The sequence below is a fragment of the Colius striatus genome, chromosome 4 (assembly GCF_028858725.1).
Source record: "Colius striatus isolate bColStr4 chromosome 4, bColStr4.1.hap1, whole genome shotgun sequence".
Taxonomy (NCBI): domain Eukaryota; kingdom Metazoa; phylum Chordata; class Aves; order Coliiformes; family Coliidae; genus Colius; species Colius striatus.
The window spans coordinates 56,687,893-56,711,854 of record NC_084762.1 but is presented as its reverse complement, the minus strand read 5'-3'; the positions used below and the strand labels follow the sequence as shown (position 1 = coordinate 56,711,854).

Here is a 23,962-nt window from a genome sequence, read left to right as displayed (position 1 = left end):
GAAGAAGATGAAAGTCAGTGGGAGGACTTTATTTATTGTATTTCAGCAGGCTTCGTTTTTTTTTCTTTTCACCTTTTCAAAACCTATTCATTTTTTGCCTAAATAGGAACTGCTGTTTACAGAATTTTGCTTGGTTCACCCTCAATATGACAAACCCTTTACACCTTATAGTGACTCATACACTTATATAAATCAAGTTTTATGAAACCTAAACCTATTTCTTTCAGATTGGTTAATCAAAATTCACCTGACTAGAATATCTCGACACAATCGGACCTTTTCAATTCAAGCTGTACATTGCCTGAAAATTCTGTTTATATATTTGTCTATCTCTAGGGTTTTTTAGCAACACTAAATGCAAGCTCAAAGTATTATATGCCCTAATGTCTCATTTCTTTTATTTTTTAAAAAAAGACAAACAAAACAGGTTTTAGAGGTTATGTGTAAAATATTGTACATAAAAATGTTTTTCATCGTCATATGTACTGGAGTACGGTGTCCAGTTCTGGGCTCCTCTGCTCAAGAGGGACAGGGAAGTGCTGGACAGAGTCCAGCGCAGGGCTACCAAGATGATCAGGGGACTGGAACATCTTTTATATGAGGAAAGGCTGCGAGAACTGGGGCTGTTTAGTCTGGAGAAGAGGAGACTGAGGGGAGATTTTATTAACATTTATAAATATCTAAAGTGTGGATGTCAGGATGTTGGGGCATCCCTTTTTTCTATAGTAGCTAGCAACAGGACAAGGGGTAACGGGATGAAGTTGGAACACAAAAGGTTCCACTTAAATATAAGAAAAAACTGTTTCACTGTGAGAGTGACAGAGTCTCCTTCCATGGAGGTCTTCAAGACCTGCCTCGACATGTTCCTATGCAACCTGATCTAGGTGAACCTGCTTCTGCAGGGGGGTTGGAGTAGATGATCTCTGTGACTAGTGTTCTACATATTTAACTTTCACAAGAAGAAAAGCTGTATATGTGTCAAAAGAAGCTACAGCATGCTTTGACCAGAGTCCTAATGTTGCCAGAACTTGTCTTAGACATGATTCAAAGCGTGAAAAGTTTAGCCTGCAGTTTGAAAATTCAATCCTATGTTATTTAAGACATCTAATAGGAGTTTTGGCTGAGCAATGTTTGAAGGATAAAACCTTCTGAAGTTTGTGCTAATTAGATCTCTTTAAGGTAATCTCTTCAAGGTAAAGTCAAGAGAAATGTGGTGGTGAGTGGGTTGTGTACGCAAGAGCAGTCAAACTGACCCTATTTATATACAGATTTCTATTAGCTCCCAGTAGCAGTAGCAGGATTTCAAGTCTTTCCAAATGTCAGGCAGATCTTTAAGCAGATTTTTAAAAAGCTATTGAATATATGCAGTATACTTACCAAATCCTTTCCCATCATGACCAATTTCAATTGAATGAAGGCTGCCTAGTTTTTTTGTCTTAATCTTGAATGTATCAACCTTTAACATTAAAAAACAGTAATTAAAAATGATGTACCAATGTCCAGAAATGTATACATTTGTTAAAGTCGGTTCTGAGGCTATTCAAATATAACAATACCAATTCAAAATAGGTGGTTGACACCTGATATGGTTTATTTTTATTGCTGACTATCTGTGGTATAGATCCTCCCTTGCTAGGTCTCAGTTTAAACAAGAGAGATTCACTTTTCAACTTCTAGTAGGACAATCTCTATTGCTTTCCTGACTTTCATCTACCAGAAAAATATTTTTACTCTCTTATGAAGTCTCAATACAGACTTTTAAAATGTCTTCAGTATGTTACACATAAATGTATATTCAAGGACATAAAACATTAAGCCTTTTACTATATGTACTGTAATATTTCTCAAATGTTATGTAATTTAATTTAAAATAGTGTCTAGTTTTATTTTAAAGATTATTTAAAGTGTGATCCTTTTATCATAAGGTATTTGACATCACTGGTTGACCTAGTTGGATTGCTAACAGAGCAGTAACACTTCCTGTGTTGTACTAGGCAAAAAAAAAAAAACAAACAACTGCACAAGACAATTTTTTACTTGCCCTTTGTGCCTATAGGTAACTAGATTTATTAACTTTCTCAGTATGGAAGACAATACACGGGTAAAGATCTTTTAGAAGATATTCACAGATGTCCTGGCTGAAGAAACACACAAAGTGCAAGTAAAGAGATGTTTAGTACTGCTGGGGATAATGAGGTAGATCTCATAAGGAAGATTTTTTTTAACTAGATTTTTAATTATTCAGTCATTACCTTTCAAGAAATCCATAGGAGAAAGATGTGGAAAATATATTTATTTCTTGCTAAATAAGGGTAACCATCATTATACTCCATTGCACAGGCAGTGAACAAATGGAGCAGTTTACCCGAGTAATATGTTTATTAACATAGGAGAACATTCTACTGAAGTGCTAGGATATCATGCAGAGAATCAGCATTCTTATGCAAATATCTGTATCTGAAATAGGCGTCTCTGAATAGCCTAAAGCATGATGGATACCAGAATCAGGTTGATGTGCATGGTTCCATTATATCTGGTTATAGGCTTATACATTCAGTAGGGCTCACAGCGTCAGCATTCTTGGCAAAGTAAAATGATGGGATGTAAGAGACTGATGTATTGTCAAGCACAATATTCAAAGTTTGTGCAACGCCAAGGAATATTGCATGTACATTCACATGCATGGGCAATGTACTTCGTGCATTTCAAGTCAGGGAAATGCATAACTGGGCAGATGAGTGGATGCAATATGAAGATGTATTTTGGATGAAGAGACAGAAGAGCAACAGAGTCAGCTAGATACGATTCTGTGATTCTATGATATGACAGAAGTCAAATGTCCATTGGTTACTTTGGGGAAAAGTCGAAACACAGAGGTAACTGAGACTATATCTCATCTTGTGATGTGGAAAACAGGATAATGCCTTAAGTTTCATAAAGATCTCACATAGATTTAAAGCTTGCTTTCCTCATCCAGAAATAGACACATCCTACAAAATCTATGTACACACCTTTCCTCTTTCAAAGGGGTCTTGATGCTCCAGTGACTGAGAGAGTTGAAATACCTCAGATTTGTCTTCATTCCCAAATAAAATAATATGCACATTGGCATCCGTCCCTGCTCCCCTTTTGTCACCTGTGTATACTTTAATAGTATACTCTGCCAGATTTCTTGCTTGACATCCTTCTTTATGTAAGTTGTTTTCTATGTTATTCTTTTCTTTGTTGCCTCCTCTAATAACAAAAGATACTGGGATTTCTCTCCGTATTTCTGGCTTATTTGCATGAATGGAAAATGCTCTGGAAAACAAAAACCACATATGTTTTTGTGTTAACTAAATCATATGTTAAATCAAGAAAAATCCCATGAATTTATGTAGGATAGCTAGAGATGGACTTATTTTTAAAACATCCAAATATGCCACTCTGTGACAGTCATTTTAATTCAGTGACTGCTGAGTGTTTTCAACTATTATACTAAAAATGACTAAAAAATTACTAGCTTTATATCACACTTACTCATTCACTTCAAATACATAGATAGGGTGCTCTTTATCAGCTTCTTTCAGATGCAATTTTTTAATGTCCAGTTTGCAATCTACAAAGAAGAAAACAAAGCATAGTGAAAATGCATATCAAAGAATTAGGTAGAGTCTGTTCTTCATATAATAGTGTAATTCCTACTATATTAAAACATAATTTATTAATTCATTTATGAACACCAACAAATGTCTTCAAAATCCTGGAATCATTTCAACATTCCTTATTTTCTTTCTATTTGAAACCTCAACTCAGAAATCTAAAAGTAAGCATTTCCTTTGTTTTAGTGAAGAAAAGGAGTATTGTCCTCACTGTCCTTGGAGAGGCATGCAGAAAAGACTTAGCACAACTCAGTGAGGCATATTTGAAGAAGAAGAGTAGAAATACACATTTTGTGATTCCTCCTCCATGACTGTTTAAAAAGAGGTTTGGAGCTCCATTCCACATGCAGGACAAAGAGGATCTTGTTAGGTGTCAAGTATGAAAGAAGTTCAGAAATTTACTGTATACATCTGCTGTTTAAGAAAGATGGCTCTCTGCTTTACACTTCCTTTTGAATTTTCTGCTGGGGGCTTAAGCTACATGCTGTCTGTAACACCAGCCTGAATCTCTGGTCACTAGTTAATCATGAAGACTCTTCATTTCCACTTTTCTACTGTTATTTGTCCCTTCAACCTTGTTCAGCAAACTGCATCCCAATGTCTTCTACTACTGTCCAAGTTCCTCTTAATTGTATCCATAGTAGTTTAACAGGGTTGGGCTCCTGGGAGGAATCCAGGACATCCTATTGAACTCACGACCTGCCTAGAGTATGGGGAGTGTCAGAAGCTTCAGGAAGCAATCTTGAACCAAATGATCTTAAAAACCTGCTCAGATGCTGGAAGAAACATAAATACATTAGTCACACTCTGCCTGGGTTGACTAGTCCTGCAAGGTACTTCTGACTTTATATATTAAAGTGATTTTGTGCTTTGGGATTTTAGTTTAAAGTCTTGGTCCAAACTTAATTTCAGTACAAACAAGTCTAGAAAACAATAGAGACACCCTTGTTCATCTAAAATGCTTTATCACTTAACTCCTTTGGAAGAAACGTATCATACATCCAATCAGTCCTCTCTTCATAGCACACACTGAGCCAGTGAGCCTCAAAAATCCCTCTTTTGTGAATCATGTTTTCAAACCTGACTAGGAAAATCTTGCCTGTCATGCTCTCTGCGGTGACATTTGGCTACATGCAATTGCTATATTCAGCAATTGCCAGTCAGACAGATGGCTCTAGATAGCTTTCACAACCAAAACTGTGGGAAACAAAAACAGTGAGCTGTACACCTTGCTCCCCAGCAGCAGCATGGTGGGGCTCTCCGTCTCCTTCTCTTCCCCTTCTACAGTAACTGCATCTCTGCACTGTGCCCCCTCTGAAGCCCCCAGTGTCCAAGGCAGACTGTACTGTGGCACAGGATGTGTTGACCAGCCAACCAGAATGTACACACTTACATTGTCTTTGACACCTATACACATTTTATAGATTTGGTTGCAATTAGGTGATGAATCTAAAAGATGGGCAAACAAAAATAACAAATAAAGTAATAGAATCCTTGTTTTTTCCTAGCAAACTGTCTGGAAATGATCAACTGTAATACACAGCAATTAATTATTTGCAATTGTAAAGCAAATTTCATTCAAGGACTTTAAAAAACTACCTTTAAGTTGTTAAATATTCCTTAGTAGCATGATAGCTATCCCACAGATGAGTCAAAGAGATGTTAAAATTATGGACAATTTTAAAGAAATTCAGTGACAATACTGTTGATTGCCTAATAAGAGTAAAATCCCCCCCTGAATGTCACAGGGAGAAAACAAAACAGGTGAGAAAACAGTGAAAACACAGGAATCACAGAAGGATAATTAAACAGTACCAATTTCTTATGTGATTTGCAATTGGTCTACTAGATTTCTTATTAATAGATTACACATTAATTGCAGAATATAATAATTCATCATAATTTTCTGGTTTTCTTTCTTGTATAGAAAGGAATAGCTTGCTATTTTGATGCAATAATGATACAGCCTTTAGATCCAAGGATTTTGTTGTGTCAAAATGTAGGACTTTGCTTTACAAAATATGACCTTTTATCAAAAAGAGTCAAAGGAAATTCATGAAGACTTAACTCTGGAAGTGATTTCACTGCCATTAACAGGAAGCTAGCTGTGTGATTCACATCACTGACTTTAGAGAGCAGCAAAAGAACTTTACCTGTTTTACTGCTGATGGAGAGAATAACTTTGTCCAGCTGTCCCAATTCAACAGCATCCACGATAACTAGAAATGACTAAAACATTTTTTTTTCAGTATTAAATCTTAAAATATATTACTTAAGTGCATAAGAAGATTTGAAAATAATATATGAGAAGCATAAGAATAGATTAAGGATAAATTTTAAAGTACTTTGAGACAGAGTACCTCATTGTTCTCTCCCTGCTGGACATTCTGCAAGGACCAGAGAAGGGATCTGTCCCCTGTGTCACCGTAAGTGCCATATATACACGCAGTCATGTGCACTAAATTCCTCTCACTCAATATATTTCCAGAAAATACTGTTAGATGATATGTAACCACTGAAATATCAAACAGAAAGAGATTTTGTTAAGACTATGCCATAATCTTGCACAGCTATTTGACAACATAGCAATGTGCAGTTAGATGTAATTAAAAATTAAACCACTTGAAAATGATAGTATAATTTTTCATTTTTTTCCTCTAACTATAAACACTGGTAATGCTGACAACTGCACATTAAATGATAGAAAAATATACCTATGCTTTATACTGTTTGTAATAACAGCACATTATGGAATGATTACTGCAGTCAGTTGCTTTTTTCTTTTAAAAGGTGAATGCCTAATAAATGAAATAATAAGTCTCAGACTTGTCAATCACTTTGGGGATCTTTACACAGACTAACTTTAGTCCTTCAGACTTCATCAACTAAGAGATGTAGAGAGCTCCTTATCTGACTTAGAGCTGCTTTGCACTTCACTCTGAAGGACCATATCCACTGAGGTTGCTCAGGAGCATAAGTCTATCTCAGATGAAGTTATCACCCATGAATTTGTGCTGTTTATGATTTATGCAATGGTTATCGTTATTTAATTGAAGACAAGATGACAATATCTGAAAACCTTTAAAAAAATACATACACAAGAGTATGTGTTTATATTCATTTATATTTTACTCATAGAACCAAATGATAGAATCATAGAATGGTTGGGTTTGGAAGGGACCTTTAGGGATCATCTATGGGACAGTCCTGAATATTTACCTCTTTTAATCCTCTACTTATCATCTCCTTTTTATCCTTATAGATGCTGTGATAGCAGGGGAAGAATCCTGACCTTGCAGAAGGCTGAGACCTTAGATCAGTGAGACACATATCCCATACAGGACTGTGTGTATAAACAGATTATCACCATCCTTTGGAAGTCAACAAGACAAAGTTCAGGTAAAGCAGATAACAAACTGTTATTATCAGCCTTTAGATCATCTAAAACACTGAGTTTAGTAAAAGAGACAACTCTCTTCTGTGGGCATTGCCTATTTCCTCAGCATCAACAACAGGACAGATGCTTCTTATATGTCTACTGCTGTTGAGTTGCATGGAAAGAAATCCGTAGTGCCAAAAAGCTTTTTTAGTTCACCTATAAAAGTAAAATTTTGTGAAAGACTAAGTGGTAAAGGATAAAGCTAAGTTTAAAATGGAAATCAGAAATTGATGCTGCCTAAGGAAAAACAAACCATGGCAAAGTAAGACATAAGAAAAAATATTAAATACAAGGACTGTATGGAATATGATGGGTAGTGTTACAACCAAGATGAAGAATTACAAGAGGAAACAATATAGTTGGTCAGGGATGCAATGCAGTGAGTCACTACCCAAAGCAAAGAAATCCTTTCAGTGCTGTTTTTTGCCATAACTATGATTTTCTAAGTGTTGTCTTTTTATTTTACTTGAGCCCTCTTTTGCCACAGATTCCCAGATCTGAAACTTGAGAAGTGGGGCTGGATCAGCCCAAAACAAGAGTGAAAGGATTGCATTTGGAAGTCTTGTGTCTTGGATCACTGTGTCAGAAGGTAGTAACATTGGGCCTGCTCTATGATAGCGGACAAGACAGGAGCACAACCTCAGTGCAGGCAGTGCCCTCACTGACTAGGTAACAGTCCTGAAGCATCCATATGTGACAGAGTGATCAACAGTCTTAAATGCAGCAAAAAAAGAAAAAAAGCTGGGATCCATCCTGGTAGTCAAGGTGGACGCAGCAGGAGAAAGGACCAGATACAGGACTGAAAATAAGGCTACAACACAGGTCCAAGGTCCAGCCAGAAGACAGCATCAGAGAGAGGACTAGAAACAGATACGCATCAGACATAGCTCAGGCATGATCTTAAGTGAACATCCTATGCCCATCCTGGCTGAAGGTTCCAGGTGAGTCTGGCCAGGGCAAGTATGATCTAGTGTGTCATCATAAGCCTGACACATTGTAGTTAACTAGAGATTTTGTTGAATGAACTTTGGATCAGCTTATACACTGGATAGAACTGGCAGAGTATATTGTACAAAGAAGGTCAATTAAAGGAGAGTAATGTAGGTAAGGGAAGACAGATAAAATGCTTAAATGGTGGTCTTTGTTCAGGTAGTGGGATCAAATCATCATAGAGCAACTAAAGGCAAGTAAGCTTTTATCTCTGCGGTATAGTGAATAGATTGGAGAGGGGAAAGGTGAAAGAAATCTCTGAAAAGAAGTTCCATACAATAAGGATGATATATATTAATGTTATAAAACCATTTAATTTAATTTTATTAAATTTTATAGATTTAATAATCTGTGTGAATTATAGCTCTGTGTTACCATTGTGGAAATAATCAGCTATCTGAAAGTAGCATAAACATTTTTATTTTACTTTTCACTATTTAATTGTCTTGCCTTAAAAGATACAATAATGCAAAATTAAGCTTCTGTACAGCCCTGTATGTGTGAGAGAGAGCACTGTTTCATCCATGGGGATTCCTGAAGTGTAAGTATCTCAAAGGAAGGTACAGTGAAGAAAAACTATTTATGTATGTACTCTGCTGGAGGCCTCTCCCATTAATATACCCAGAGATACATGTGTGCATGGTCAGGTCTCGAGGGTCTGCACTATATTTTATCAACTGTGTTTTGATGCTTTCAACTATTCATTAGCATATGCTTCATCACAGTCCCAAGAACAAAATGAAAAAGGGAAAAGATTACTAAGAGATGAAATATTAAGGCCCCCTATAAATGACAGCTGTATCTGAAATTTAAGAGCACATGCCTTCTGGTTAAGGTGATTATAATCAGCTGCTTTCCATTCCAATTAATATGATACTAGTTTTGCTTTTAGCTGAGAAAAAGAAAACAAATTACATTTAGAAAGATGATAGAAAAGCAGATTGTTTTGCACAATAAATTGCAAGTAAGTTTGTGTGTAAAGGATCACTTTGAACTCCATGTGTGCCACCTGCTGTGGAGCTGCTTAAAGCTCTCTTGGACATAAAATGACAAAGATTGGAGGAATATGTTTTTTCACTGTCCTAGTTTTTACTTCACTGTGGTTAGAAATCCCTCCTTGGAGACTTCTAAAACACGTGTGGAAAGAAATAAATGCAACAGAGATGAGCTATTCTGTTTGTTTGCTCTTTTACCTAAACACATATGTAATATAATACCTATTCCTTTTTTGTGATTTTTTTTTATGTCTTCATCTCAAAGTATTTTACAAAGAAGGAAAACGTTATTAAAAAAAATAGTAAAAGGCAAAGAATGGGGAAATTATTTTTTTAACCAAGAAGTCAGCCACAGAGCTAATCAGAATCAAGGTCATGAGGGTTCTAGTTTCATTGTTCACTCATGTTGCATCTTTCTCTCATAGTTTCTGTGTGCTTGTACAAGTATTCTAAATATTTGTACATGTCATAGTGATCAATCTTTTGCAAAGGGCTTACTTATGGGGTTTATTTAATATAAATGTCTTCTTTGTTTCAGTTTTATGTATAGAAGATGAAAGCCATTAAGCTCTGTTCTGTACTCATATTGTGCAAGTTTCCAAGTGAAAATAACAGCTGTAACCAATATAAAATCCAAAGCTTAAATACAAAATTTAAATTTTCAGTTGCAGTCAAAATATGCAGAAAAGCTTTCAACTCCTGTTAATTCTACCAAGGTTACTTGTATGCTTACATTTAGACACTTGGAAACAACTCACTGAAACTGGCCCATAACTTCTACTTGGAAGCATATTGGGATTGTTCATTTAGCACCTATTTCAGCTCTCTTCAGATCAACTGACTTATTATTTACCCAGGCAACTCATTTGTTTTCTGCATAAAACTCAGGCACAAATGATTGGAATATTAAGTATCATTATTTAGTCTGTTTACTAAACTAAGGAGGTTTACATCATGTAGTGGCAATCAGTAAGTAACACATTATAAGAATACAGAAGATATGGTGGGTTTTTGATGAAAAGATTTATTTTGCTTAACAAAGGTGACATATGTAAGGCGATTGTTAAGCAGATTTTAACAGGTATAAATATTTGGAGTGTATAAAGGTAAGAAAGCTGTGCTTATACGTAGTTTTGAGCTGTTATTTATGGAGAATCTTTGGAATGTGCAAACAAAAAGAATTGCTTAATAGTAAATGAGCTATAAAAATCATGTTGTTAATGTCAGTAATGTGAGCAGCTGAGGACTAAATAAAGGAAAGCAGAAGTATTACAATATTGCAAGGAGAGGATATTTCTTATAAACTGTTCTTTTAGCATATAATAATGGTTCTGTAGAATCAAACAAATATTACATTTCCTACTTTATGGTACAGAAATTAAGCTGAGTGGATGGTATTTTCCTTCATACATTTTAAACTCTTATCCAGACTTTATGAATCATTAAATAAAGGCAATAAAATTTTCTGTTTTGATAAAGGTTTCAGTTGCAATATTAGGACACGTTAACCTCCTGGACCATTCTACTGCTTTAAAGTGGATTTATACTTACCAGAAAGTGCTTCTTTTAATGGCCACTCTACAGGGAATTCAATCCATCTGTCTCCATTAAAAGAAAAAGGAAGTGTTTTATTTATGGTGAGACTAAAGGTATCTAGGGTTGATGTGTTCTGCATTTTAAAGCGATGAAGAGACAACTGGGATATGCTGTTTTCCAAACTCTGGAGACCAAGTCTCACTTTATAAAGCATTCCCAAATCAGATGGTAAATATACCTAGAAAGCAACAAAACAACGAGTTAGCATTCAAACAGAGATATATACATATATGCTTAGTTAATTTAGAGGAAGAGTGGAAGTTTTCTCTAAAGGGATCAGCACAGACCTAGCTCCATTTACATCACTTTTTGTGCTAAATGTCCCATTCAGTTCAAAGGCAGAACCACCACGTTGACCCCAAGCACTTACAGAAATATTAGCTTTATATTCTATGGGCATTCATTGTAATCATTCTATCAAATTCAAATTACATACTGCACTGATTTCTAAATGTGAATACTTAATGTTAATGTCATTTACATTGATACGCATTATTAACCATGACTATTTGTTGGGGAAAAAAGAAAATCAAGGATATGCTTGATCACAGGAGGTTGGAGCATCCCTTTTTTCTATTGTATCTCGCAACAGAACAAAGAGTAATGGGATGAAACTGGAACACAAAAAATTCCTTTAAAACATAAGGAAAACCTATTTTACTGTGAGAATGACAGAGCACAGGAACAGGCTGCCCAGAGGGGTTGTGGAGTCTCCTTCCTTGGAGGTCTTCAAGTCCCGCCTGGACGTGTTCCTGTGTGACCTGATCTAGGTGGACCTGGTTCTGCAAGGGGGTTGGACTAGATGATGTCTAAAGGTCCCTTCGAACCCCTACCATTCTATGATTCTATGATAATGAACTTGAGAAAGCCCAAAACATTAAAAATTAATTCTAGCATGCAACTGAAAATTCCAGTTGTTTTTTTTTGAATATTTAAAAAATAATATCTCCAAGTGTTATCTTTGTAACACTACATAGTTATTTTTCACTAAAAGAAAACACAAAGAAAATGTAAACATATAGAAATCTATATATTATTTTACATCATATGTTATTTGGTTCTTAGCCTGATGTTCCACTTTATTTTCCATGGAAACTGGATTTGACTTGCCGTTACTTCCATAAAAAACCATAACCAACTTGGATGTATTTTCTGACAACTTTTCAAAGTCTGTTTTTGTTTCTTCTTGCTGTTTTGTGAAATAAATCCTCCATCTGCCTTCTGAACAAATAAAATAAGGAAAATAAAGAGGAAAACATAAAGATTAAGGATGTTTCTCTTTTCAGGTACCTGAGATAAAATTCCTAAGACATGTCTTAGTCTACATAGGGAGCATTAATATATAAGCACTTCATCTAGGTGCTCATCAGATCTATTATAAAAGGGTAAACATCGTCAGTACTAGTAAGTATAATGAAGTTTCATAATGAAAACATGCTCACATTATTATTTTGAAACTGATTCATAAAACAGTTGATGTAATGGCTGAAGCTATACCTGAATTCATTTGTTCTTTTTTTAAAGGCCAGGCAGAAGTGTTCCTCTTCTCCCGAATTTCTAATTAAAAAAAAAAAAAAAAGATTGAAGACCAAATGAATACTTTGTGGAACAGTATCTAAATGATAATAAATGACTGTATTCATCTCTAGTGAGGCAATTGACTATTACATCATTTAGACTAAAGATTTAGCTAGAAAGTGTATAATGTGATTTTCTACTTAAGCATCATGTCCTACATACCATTCTATTTAATGAACTGACTGTAGAGCTAGCTCTTTACTATGAAATGGTTGTAACATGAAGATTCAAGTATTTTTTCATTTTAAAGCATTTCTGTTTCATTCATGTGATTTACACGCTGGATGAATGAGAACTAATGGATGTTTTAAATGCCCGTTTTAGGAGCTAGTGTTTCTCCCATTGATATCAGCTCCCATTGATTTCAGTGGGATTTGGTGGAGATGAAAACTACTTCTAAACACTAGATAGAGACCTCAATCAAAGATGGAAGGCCTTTTTTTGAGATCACAATCAAGTTTAGATTTGCCAACTATTGTATGAAAAATTCACAGGAACATTTTCTCCTTCCACTAGATAAAGGCATTCTGGTAGAAACAAAAAACATTATTATTATTGTTATATTTATCCTTAATAATAATAATTTAATAAAAACATATTATATAATGTTAAATACACTAAATGTTCCTATATTTTATTAATAAAAAGTCCCAACATACAATCTAAAACAAAGCTGAAAATATCTGCTTTTACATAATGACAGCTTCCTCCTTTCGTTTCTGGATTTCAAATGATTAAAGTTAGAGATGATGAAGCAGAACAAATTATTTGCTCTGGAATTCTGCTCAGTCTCAATAGGCTACTGCTGGACAAGCACCATCATGCCAATGCTTCTACAGTAAGCAAAAATGCCCTGGGAATTAGGAGGAAAAGAATTAGAACGTTTCCTGTAATCTAAACATGTATCTATGCTGTCAGTTCTCTTCTCCTAAGGTCAGGATCAAAAGAAATATATCAATCTTAAAGGAACAAATGGAGGTTAGGTTGTCTGCTGATCTGATTGGGGTGTACTCTCGTTGCATCCCAGCTTGCACACCATACTGTGTTTTTATTGAAACCATAGCACAGGGATGGAGGGTGCCCATTCCCTTCTTGTCTCGACAAAGAGAGCAGTTACAGGCTGTGAGGTCCAGATTGATCCTCTGTGGACTGACTACCCACACAGTGTCAATCTGGATAGCTTTTGCCAGAAACTGGACATACTTTTGGTTGACAATGTGGCATAAATAACGTAAAACAGTCATCTTGAATACAATGGAGACATTTTCTCCACTGCTTAAACAACGTTTGCCCCACTGTTCATCTTGTTTTCACTAAGCCTAGCAAGTAGCCAGAAGAGGTATTTTTGAAGCTTAAAAAAATTGTTTGCAAATTGAAACATAGAAGTAAGACTTGGAGAGGTAGCAATTTTGTAAAGAGAATAAGCCAAATTTGTTACCATTTATGCCACTGTAAATCTGGAGTAACAAAGTAGAAATTTTCCTCTGGCAAATAGTTGTTATTAAATGGTACTACAACCCAACAGTGTTCACACACAATAAGTATCTCTATAATGACAATGTTCTATTGGAATATTTTAAGCCATAACTTGTTTATAGAAGCAAGTCACATAGCTGCATTTCGCAGTTAGGAAGGGATTTCTTAGCAGATAATATTTGAAGATATTATTGACCTGTAGCATTCAGAGTTACTGAGGCAGATCTTTTTCCATCATATCTGTCTTTTAGCCATGTTTGAGCCATAAACAATATTTCCGTCCCTGATGCCACTGAATCTTTCACAATAATCTTCTCTAGAAGCCAGTCAGAGCCTTTCCCTTTTTCAACCACCATCCCTTGCAGAGTTCCAACATCTACTGCTTCCACTTGAAAAATGTCCACCTGAAAAATTCAGAATCAAAAAAAATATGGAAACTGAATCATTGAGCTAAATTAACAGTGTGTTTTGAAATATGACAGTGAGAAGAAAATCAAGATATTTTTCATTCATTCAATAACTATGAACAGAACCAGAGATGACAACTTTAAAGATACTAAACTCCTGCATTAAGCAATATTCCCTTTGCGGTTCTGCAACTTACCACTAAACCACCTGTTTCCCCAGAGAGATCAATGAGTTGCTTGTTCTCAGTTCCTGAGTGATTTTCCTTACTAAATCATGCATTTAATAATCTACAGGGATACTGTTTTAAACATCTCTTATTCTCAACAAAATAGACTCCTAGGGCCTCCATTTGAGGGATGAAATACAGAGAAGGAGAAGGCAGAAGTGAACATCTCAGAACTTCCTTCCAAACACTCACTTCCCTGAGTGTTTTATTCTCAGGGAAGAATGACAGGCTTAGTTCCAGATTTTAATAGCTCATAGGATTTTTTTAATAAGAGTAATTGAATTTAAGGAAAATACTAGATCAAGTTATGTTTACATAGATTCTACTATTCTCCATTAGTTTAAAAGTCCACAGTATTTTAAAAACATTTAGAACACTGAAGTAAGATCCCTAAAGAAAATGGTGACAGACATTAAACATTTTTGTAATGTGTGATTTTTAGCTTTTTGTGGGTCTTACAGCTACTTTCTCAGCTGGAAAACAAAGATTAATTTCTTGGCATAGAGATCTTCCACCTGCTTTGCTTTATAGATTTATGAATTATTATCTCATTTCTATTAGATTTGATAACTGGTAAAAACTGGTGTCATATGTGATGGAATTAAAGAAATAAAGATATTTTTGAGGGGACTGGATTGCAATAATGATCAAAAACACTTGAATCCTGAGAAGACTTCTCTGCCTAATTCACACTGAAGTTGATCAGTCACTGCAAGAGACAGCAATCATTCAAAGGATTATGCCCAGATGAAGAAAAGCGCAGTTCTCTTGCTCCACCAGACACAGTTATATAAGAGCTGACAAAAGTCTTGTGTCACCAAGACCAGCCTGATCAGATTGAAACTTAATAAGATTCACTGTAAATTGAAATATCGAGCTTGAAATTGCAGACAATATATGACCATACATATAAAAAAACCTTCAAGAAACCAAATGTTTTTCTTCTTTAACTTTTTTTTCTCATTTTTCATTAATATATATACCTATGAATGTGAATGTGTGAGATATGAACTGCACCTTTAACAGTTTCCTAAAAATACTCACCAACTTGTCATTGAATTACTCCATGGCTTCCGCTAGACTGAAAGGTAGCATTATTCAAAAACTGCTATAGTGCATCATCTAACCATTACATCTGCACTGTCACACCTAAGTTACCATGTGAAATGAGAAAATGAGAATGGCAAGCTGACATTGATTTTAAGGAAAAAGTGTTGAAGAGGCACTTGAATAGCTATACTTCCTTATGATGACTCAAGGTTATCAGCTGCTTAGTGACTTGACTGATAAAAACATAAAATGAAACTAAAGGTTCTCAGAATAATGCCCTATAGCAGCAGAGTGAATACGTTGGAAGGGTTGTAATTAAGTCAAAGAGTAACATTGTCAACGCCACAATTATATTGTATTACCTATTGGAGTGATTTGATGACTTGATGAATACCATTAATCTCAACTTTTAATTTACCTTAATCATGATATGAGTTTCATCATTGCTTTATTCTACCTTTAATTGAATTGGTAAAGTTATAGCATCATGCTTGAATAAAATAAGATGGCTTATTACACTTATTAATCAAAATGTATTAAAAATACATAGGGCTAGAACATGAGTGAAAAACATGGATAAACTCAAGCAAGAAACATACAGACTCCTATCTCTGTTAGTAAGTAAATATTTTCAGTTCCTGAAATGGGAAAATTTATCCTTAAAGTTACTGCTTGTCCTTGCAAATGGATATGCTTATATTAATGCATGATTTATTTTATTGGAAATGTGTGAGGAAGCTTTTGTCAGATTAGAATACTTGCTAGAATATATTTCTTTTTCAGAGAAGAAGAGTTTTCCAGAAGGTGACTAATTTAGTAAAACTATCATCAACATCTCCAAAAAATCTGTTGTCAGTGATCCACTTTTAGAAAGGAGAGAGATTTAAGAATGAAGGAAAAACACAGACAATATTCTGCAGACTTCTAGACTTGTACTATTCCAGAGGAATAGTTGGGCGTGACTTACAGTAAGCTTGACAGTTAATAGTCTCTATTAAGCTAGAAAATCTTCATGCAATATCAGAGAAAGTATTTTTACACCATCTTCACTAGTGGTAGTGATTCTGAAAGCACTTAATAACTCAGGTGCCTCATATAGTATGAGTTAGTCATAACCTGGGTAACCCAGCCACAGGTAGCAGCAAGTTTGTAATGCATGAAAGATTTCCCAAATCCTTTTTCCTCTGAAAGCAGGTGTATTTTGACTGAATAATTTGTGAAAACGTTGATGTTTGGTTTGTATTAGACACCCTACTTCATCATTTGTTGATGTGCAATTTTAATGAGCCCATTTTCAGGCATGTAAAATCTCAGAAATTCATGGTCAAATTTGAAGACATTTCAGCCATCTAATAAGCTGTGAGTTGAAAAACTGTTAACTAGACTAAGAATTGTGACAACGGGGTAAACTCAATTCACAGTCAAGATTATATTTTCTATTTATGCATACATTTGAAAATCTATGTGATGTAATAAGCTTTATTGTAGTGAAGAGACCAAAAAAGAGTAGAGAAAGAGCAACAATTATAATTGTTAGAGCTAGATGAACAATTTATTAGAGATATTTTTCAAAATTTAATCCACTCTTCTCCTCACAAACTGTCTGCAAATAGATTATGACATAAATTTTATTATAATTTTCAGAAATAGAATAATTATTGATAATTGAGTTAATATTTTTTTATTCATTTCAGACTATAGATTAGTCATAAAACATAAGGAAATACTCAGGTATTGTTGACATATCTTGTATGTCATGTGATACTCTATCTCTTATCCGAGTTATAAACAAGGACTTTTTAAGTAAATGGAGGCTTAATTCTTCTGCAAAAAGGGAGAAAAAGATGGAGAAAGCATACAGAAGATAGATAAATCTACAGAATATAAAACTTTTTAATTTTTGTTTTCCCTTAGGAAAAAATAATAATTGTTTTTTTAGTTACTGTTAGCAGATTAAGTTTGAATGGAGAAAAGTCACCTTAAATATTGATTACAATAGACATTGTCTAATTCAGTAGAACTTTTGGAGAAAAGTCACCTTAAATATTGGTAACAATAGACATTGTCTAATTTGGCAGAACTTATATTAGATTTTCTCTGAACAGTATTGAAACAATTTATGTTTATGTACAGCTCACTAAATTGTCTTAACTAATACTGACTGGAGAATGAAAGATATTCTCAAAATCTGAGCATCTGAGACTGATGGGGTGAGAGGGACAGAGCCTCCGCAACCCAGAAGAGCTACCCTAGCAAAACCACTATTGACACTTTTCCTGTTTCTTGGATAAGAAAATAAGCACTGAATAAATCCTTAAAAACAATCATTCCAGCAATCTGTTCAAACTATTTACATTTTTTTAAAACTCCCTTTCAGATTTTCTTCAAATGTTTCTTTTTGTCCTTGGACCCATGTTTTGAGCATTTTCTTTGAATCAATGACCCAGTTTGACTTTATTCACTGACTTCAATGTCACTACTGGCAACATATCACTATCGGTAGCAGTTGTAATAGCTCTTGTACTGGAAGAAGCATTTGAACAGTCACTGTGCAATATTTACCTTTATAAATGCCAATCATTTTATAGGATCAGTATTGAGACTTGATGGCTGGTTAATGACGATATTCCCAGCAGAACTGAAAATGGCAAGTCAAGACACACCATATGCTTAATTTCATCAACCTATATGCACAAGTGATTTCCCATACTGCAAATGTTAATATCATTTTAATAGGCTTTTATTGGAAAAGGAGTTTATGTGTCTAGATAAAGGAACATTTCTATTAAGCTTGGCAAACCTATTGATTTGCTGCCTGATTATTTTGATCTCACTTGTTAATCCAGAAAACCGCCACTGAAAACAAAAGAGTTTCAGCACTGGTAGGCAAAGTAAAAGCCCCTACCCTGAGCCCAAATCAGAAATAATGTCTGTAGAAGGATACAAACAAGAAAAATAACTTTTTCCTGAGACATCATTCTTCAGACCATGGTTCTACAGGCTCTTCCAGTTGTGCTCAACTCAACTGCTCCACTCTATCGCAAATGCTTTTCACATCACTACCTGCTTTTAGACAGAGATCGTCACCTTTTTATCTGTGCCACACAACCAGCTTCTTCAATCCCGCCAAATTTTATTAAGGTAGACCAAACAAAAAACCCCAAAGTCTTAACAGTATGAATTGCTTAAACTAAATACTTAGACAGAGGAAATGTATGCCACTGTGCCAGCAGACTTAAGGGGTGAAGTATTTGATGATAAGTGGCAGTGATGACAAGCACCAATACCAATACTGTCTTGGTCCAGATCAGTGGAAAGATGAATCATAGAATCATAGAATGGTAGGGGTTGGAAGGGACCTTTAGAGATCATCTAGTCCAATCCCCCTGCAGAAGCAGGGTCACCTAGATCAGGTCCCATAGGAACATGTCCAGGCGGGTCTTGAAGACCTCCAAGGAAGGAGACTCCACAATCCCTCTGGGCAGCCTGTGCCAGGGCTCTGTCACCTGCACAGTAAAATAGCTTTTTCTTATATTTAAGTGGAACTTTTTGTGTTCCAGCTTCATCCCATTACCCCTTGTCCTGTTGCTAGCGACGATAGAAAAAAGGGATGTCCCAACCTCTTAACACCCACCATTTAGATATTTGTAAATGCTAATAAGATCTCCCCTCAGTCTCCTCTTGTTTAGACTAAACAGCCCCAGTTCCTGCAGCCTTTCCTGGTACGAAAGATGTTCCAGTCCCCTGATCATCTTGGTGGCCCAAAGGGTGCATATGAATGTGATCTCAGCATCTTGTTACGTTTGTTCTACACAAATGCTTCTTTAAAAACAGTATTTTTCATGCATCTAAAAAAGCCAATTCCAAATTTTTCCTCAATTCATATATTTTTGCAAGCCTATTTTTGGTTTTTGTTAAATTCTCATCTAGAAATTAATTTAAATACTTTATCTTTACATGGAAAAAACCACAACTTTAAATTACAGTGAATGCATAATTAGAGGTTTCTGATAACCTACAATTATCATGGTTCATCCATCTTCAACAAAATTAGTGAAGAATAAATGAAAGAATAAGGGCAGTAAGAAAACTCAAATAATATTTGTCTTGAACTGACCTTATGTTAATTTGCTTAGTATAACTGGAACAGAATCTTTTTGAAACAGGATTTGTATGCATAGAACAGCAACAGGAGTAAGGAAGAATAGTTGCACATTATAATAATCAGCAGCTAAGACCATTCAACTAACTTGTAAAAGACATTTCAATCAGACTTCAAGTAAAATGTATTTAATAAGATGCAGAAGGACTGCCTCAGAGACCAGTATCATCACCCAAATGAAAATTCATAAACACGCATTTTATTACTTGACATAAATTAAAACCAAAACCAAACAAAAGGCCAGGCTTAATTTTGGACAAATTCAAACCCATCTGATGCAATCTGATTGCTTGATTGAAATAATAACAGTTGGAGTTTGAGATCTGGTTTAACAGGCAAGGAAAATAGGATATCATTTTCTTCAACTTTAGTAATGTATATGTGTAATATTTTTATTAAAACATCATAATCTAATATTTAAATAATTTTTAGATGGGCTATAAACTGACAGTATTTTCAAGCACATTTCATTGTGGTGAGGCACTTAATAAGCTTATGCTCTTTAATTTTTTCATCAGTTAACTGAAAGAAGATTTTAGAGATGACTAGCATTTGCTAGTTATGATACTTGAAGAAGCAGAGTGCTAAATTGAAGAGTACTCCGAAAAGATTTGTGAGAGTTAATACACCACTGGAAGTCCTGTCTTCCAATGAGTCAAGCAGCTTAATCTATTTATCTTGTCAAAGGCATACTGGTTTGCTTATTGGCATAAATACTGTCAAAGGCAGCAGAAATTTTGTATTAAAGAGATATCCAGGTTAACAGTCTTAAGCATGACAAAAATATAGTTCTTAGAAGTTAAGGTCTGACAAATTTAAACAGAAAATAGTGTGAATAAATAAATAAATTATAAATAAATAAATAGATAGATAGATAAGGAATATTTAAGCTTTGTAACAGCTTTCCAACTAAATGGGTGCTTTGCCACTGGAAGTCATTCATACTGAAGTTAGAAACATTTTCTAAACTATTTAACTTGAACTGAAGTTAATTCAGTTATTGCTGCATTGAGGAAAATAGCTGAATACTTTATTTGTTGAAAAATGCAGACTTGGTTTGACTATAACTATTTAAAGATTGTTAATAAATCAAGCAAACATTGTCAGCTGCATTTTATTTTAAAATTATCTTATTTATTTAAAAATGTAATAAATGTGGCATGGAATTCAGTCACATAACATTCCCTGTAAAATTTTGAGAAGATAGCAGGAACTCTAGAGGATAATTAATTTCATTTTAAGATAAATGTCCAAATAAAGAAGAGAGGGTAACGACCTCCTGGATGCTCTTACTTCATTCCCTTTCTGCAGAAGAAACTCAAATCATCCTGTTAGAACAAATATGTGCATTACAAGCAACTAAAGCTGTGACATATTTGAGCTTTTGAAATATAATTTTGTAACTCATTTTTAAGCTCTAAATGGACAGAACACTAAGTAATTTTAATGTCTATTAATTCAGTCCAATTTTTTTTGCAATAGCTTTACATTTTTTTCTTGCCCTATAAGAATATGTCGGGATACCAAAATTAATTTTTCCTGCAGCTCTCATCCATTGGCCAGCGTTATGTAGGCAAGCTACAAGGTGATTGCAATGGTATGTTATAGCTTTGCCTCCTATAAATCTATTACCGACTGACTGTAACTACTTACTGGGCAATAACATCCTGGAGCTATCACTGAGAACTGCACGACTCAAGTTTTGCCACTATCTCCCAGGGTTCTTTCTTTTTGTATTTCTTCTCACAGTTTTTGACAATGTCCTATAGTCTTTCCTTCACTGTAACTTTCCATATTTTCCATGTTTCTATTTGAGTAATCCTTCTGCTCAATGGATATAAATGCAATGTAACTGACACTAGCACTCAGGCACTGAGACAAGCAGCTCCACTGCCAGCATGATCCACAGTGGAGGGCTCCAGCATGGTGCACAGGTGAGTTCCCAAACAGAGGGAAACATCAGAGGGAGCCAAAAGACCCACTAGAAACCCATATCTCACTTGACAATGTCTGACAGGACTTGGGAAGGGCCAGGAGAAACAGCAGCCAAGTCCCTCCCCAGGTATAAAATCCCCTAGGAAATACAAGTGACCAGGGCATGGTGCAGCATTTTGCACAGAAAGGCTTGTAGGAAGGGTGCTGAAGCCTTGCCAGCTCAACCAGGGAACAATGGTATCCATCCAGCAGAAAAACATGGTCTCTCTAAGCTCTGCACCCACCACAACCGACAGAGCTGCCCAGACAGAGCTCCAGTGGAACATGCTGGCAAGCAGGTACCAGGTTGCAGGGTCTGCCTTGCTCTTACATCAGTACCAGAGGGCAGCAGTGAGCACACTGTGGGAGATGTGCCCAGGGAGAGGAACTCCTTTGCTGGTGACAGGGCTCTGGGAGGAGGTATCAGGGAGTGTGAGAGACAGAGACACTGAAATCACATCCTGTCTTCCTAGAGAGAGACCCAACAGGTCAGGACACGTGATATGGAAGATTTCCTGTGTTCTCTCCACATGGTAGAACACAGTGACCTAAAGGATACAGGGGCAATGGTGACAAGTGAGCACATCTCCACTGTGATTATTTCACCTTCCTCGGTGCCCCTGCATAACAGGTGTGAAGCTCTGCAAGTGGAACTGGACAATTATGAGGACAATGGTTCATCTAGCTTGGAGGTGTTGCTGAGGTAATGCCAGCCTATGCCCTTTGTTGAAACTGCTTCCACAAAGAAAAGGAGTTGTTGTCTTAGGAGATTCCCTTCTGAAGGGAACAGAAGGGCCAACCTGCTTCTTAGGGAAGTCTACTGTCTCCCTGGGTCATAGCTCAAAGACATGAACTTGGTATGGCCATAAGATTATTATCCATTATGTATTTTTCAGGCAGGTAGCAATGAAGTTGCAACAAAAAGTCCAAGAAAGTCAAGAGAGACTTCAGGGCCTTGAGACAATGGGTTAAGAAATCAGGAACACAATTGAGTGTCCCCTTTCATCCTTCCAGTTGCAGGGAATGATGAGGGAAGAAATGGGAAGAGTCAGCAGATCAATACCTGGCTGCAAGATTGATGTCAGTGCCAGAATCTGGGGGGGTTTGATCATGGGTTGTTTTACATGACACCAGCCCTGATGGCAACAACTGTTTCAAATGGGAGAAAGAACCAGGTTCACTAGAGATAAGCCTGGGGGAGACATGATAATGTTTGGTGTGCTAGCCAGGTCCTTCTGTCTACCATCTCACAGGTAGGGGATGAAGATCCATGTGGCAGCAAAGGCACAAGGGTTATTAATGAGCTAAAAAACAGAGAGATGCCTGAGAATGGTCACATGGGAATTAGGGCTTCTCCCTGTCAAAAATGTGGTGGAATTAGTAGCCCAACTGAAGTGCATCCACACGAATGGATCATGGGCTACAAACAGAAGGATCTTGAATCAATGTGCAGCAGGAAAGGATAGCATGGTTGTGGTCACAGAAACATAGTGGGATGACTTGCCACATCTGGAGTGCTGCAATGGATAGCTATAAACTCTTCACAAGGGATAGGCAAGGAAGGAGAGACAGTGAGGTAGCCCAGAAGCATTTTGATTGTCTGCAGCTTGGTGATGGTAATGGCAAGGTTGTGTGCTTAAGGGTAAGAATCAGGGGAAAAGGTCTACAGAGGAGTCTGTTACAGACCACCCAACCAGGATGATGATGCAGACCAAATATTCTATAAGCAGCTGAGAGAAGTCTCACAATCACTAGTCCTTGTTCTCATGGGAGACTTCAAATTGACAAATGTCTGCTAGAAATACAACAGAGGAGTGAAAACAGACACAGGTGGTGAGCAAGCCAACAAGAGAAGGTACCCTGCTAAACCTGTTCACAGAGAAATACTCATGGGTGATATGATTGGTTGGAGGCTGTCTCAGATATAGTGATTATGAAATGGTAATTTTCGATTCTTGGAGAAGTAAGGAGAGTCAGCAAAACTGCTGCATTTTGAATTTGTGGAGGGCAGACTTTGGCCTCTTTAGGAGCCTGCTTGACAGAGTCCCCTGGGAGGCAGTTCTGAAAGGCTGGACTTTGTAATCTTAAAGGTACAGGAACAGGCCATTTCCATGTGCTGTAACACAAGCTGATAGGGAAGAAAATAATCTTGGCTGAACAGAGAGCTTGTCTGGAAGTTAGGAAGAAATAGGAGAGTTTATGAAAGGCCCGTCTTCAAAGAGGGAAGGAAGGACGACCCAGGAAACTACAGGCTGGTCAGCCTCACCCTCATCCCTGGAAAAGTGATGGAACAATTCATCTTGAATGTAATCACTAAGCACATGAAGGAAAAGATGATTATCAAGGGAAGTCAGCATGGATTCACCAAGGCAAAATCCTTTTTGACCAAGCTGATAGCTTTCTATGAGTGCATAACCAGCTGGCTAG

General features: G+C 36.1%; 1 protein-coding gene across 1 annotated transcript in view; it reads right to left on the bottom strand.

Annotated features, from left to right (window-relative positions):
* LOC133625347 (lipoxygenase homology domain-containing protein 1-like) overlaps positions 1–23,962 on the bottom strand; it is a 145,757-nt gene that overhangs the window by 2,716 nt on the left and 119,079 nt on the right. Inside the window, exons 34-42 of the mRNA XM_061995648.1 lie at positions 13,912–14,119; positions 12,159–12,218; positions 11,704–11,882; positions 10,617–10,839; positions 6,002–6,156; positions 5,795–5,870; positions 3,520–3,598; positions 3,012–3,300; positions 1,378–1,456 (exon numbers count right to left, since the gene is read on the bottom strand). Of these exons, the coding sequence (XP_061851632.1) occupies positions 1,378–1,456; positions 3,012–3,300; positions 3,520–3,598; positions 5,795–5,870; positions 6,002–6,156; positions 10,617–10,839; positions 11,704–11,882; positions 12,159–12,218; positions 13,912–14,119 (1,348 nt within the window). The remainder of the gene's footprint in view (positions 1–1,377; positions 1,457–3,011; positions 3,301–3,519; positions 3,599–5,794; positions 5,871–6,001; positions 6,157–10,616; positions 10,840–11,703; positions 11,883–12,158; positions 12,219–13,911; positions 14,120–23,962) is intronic.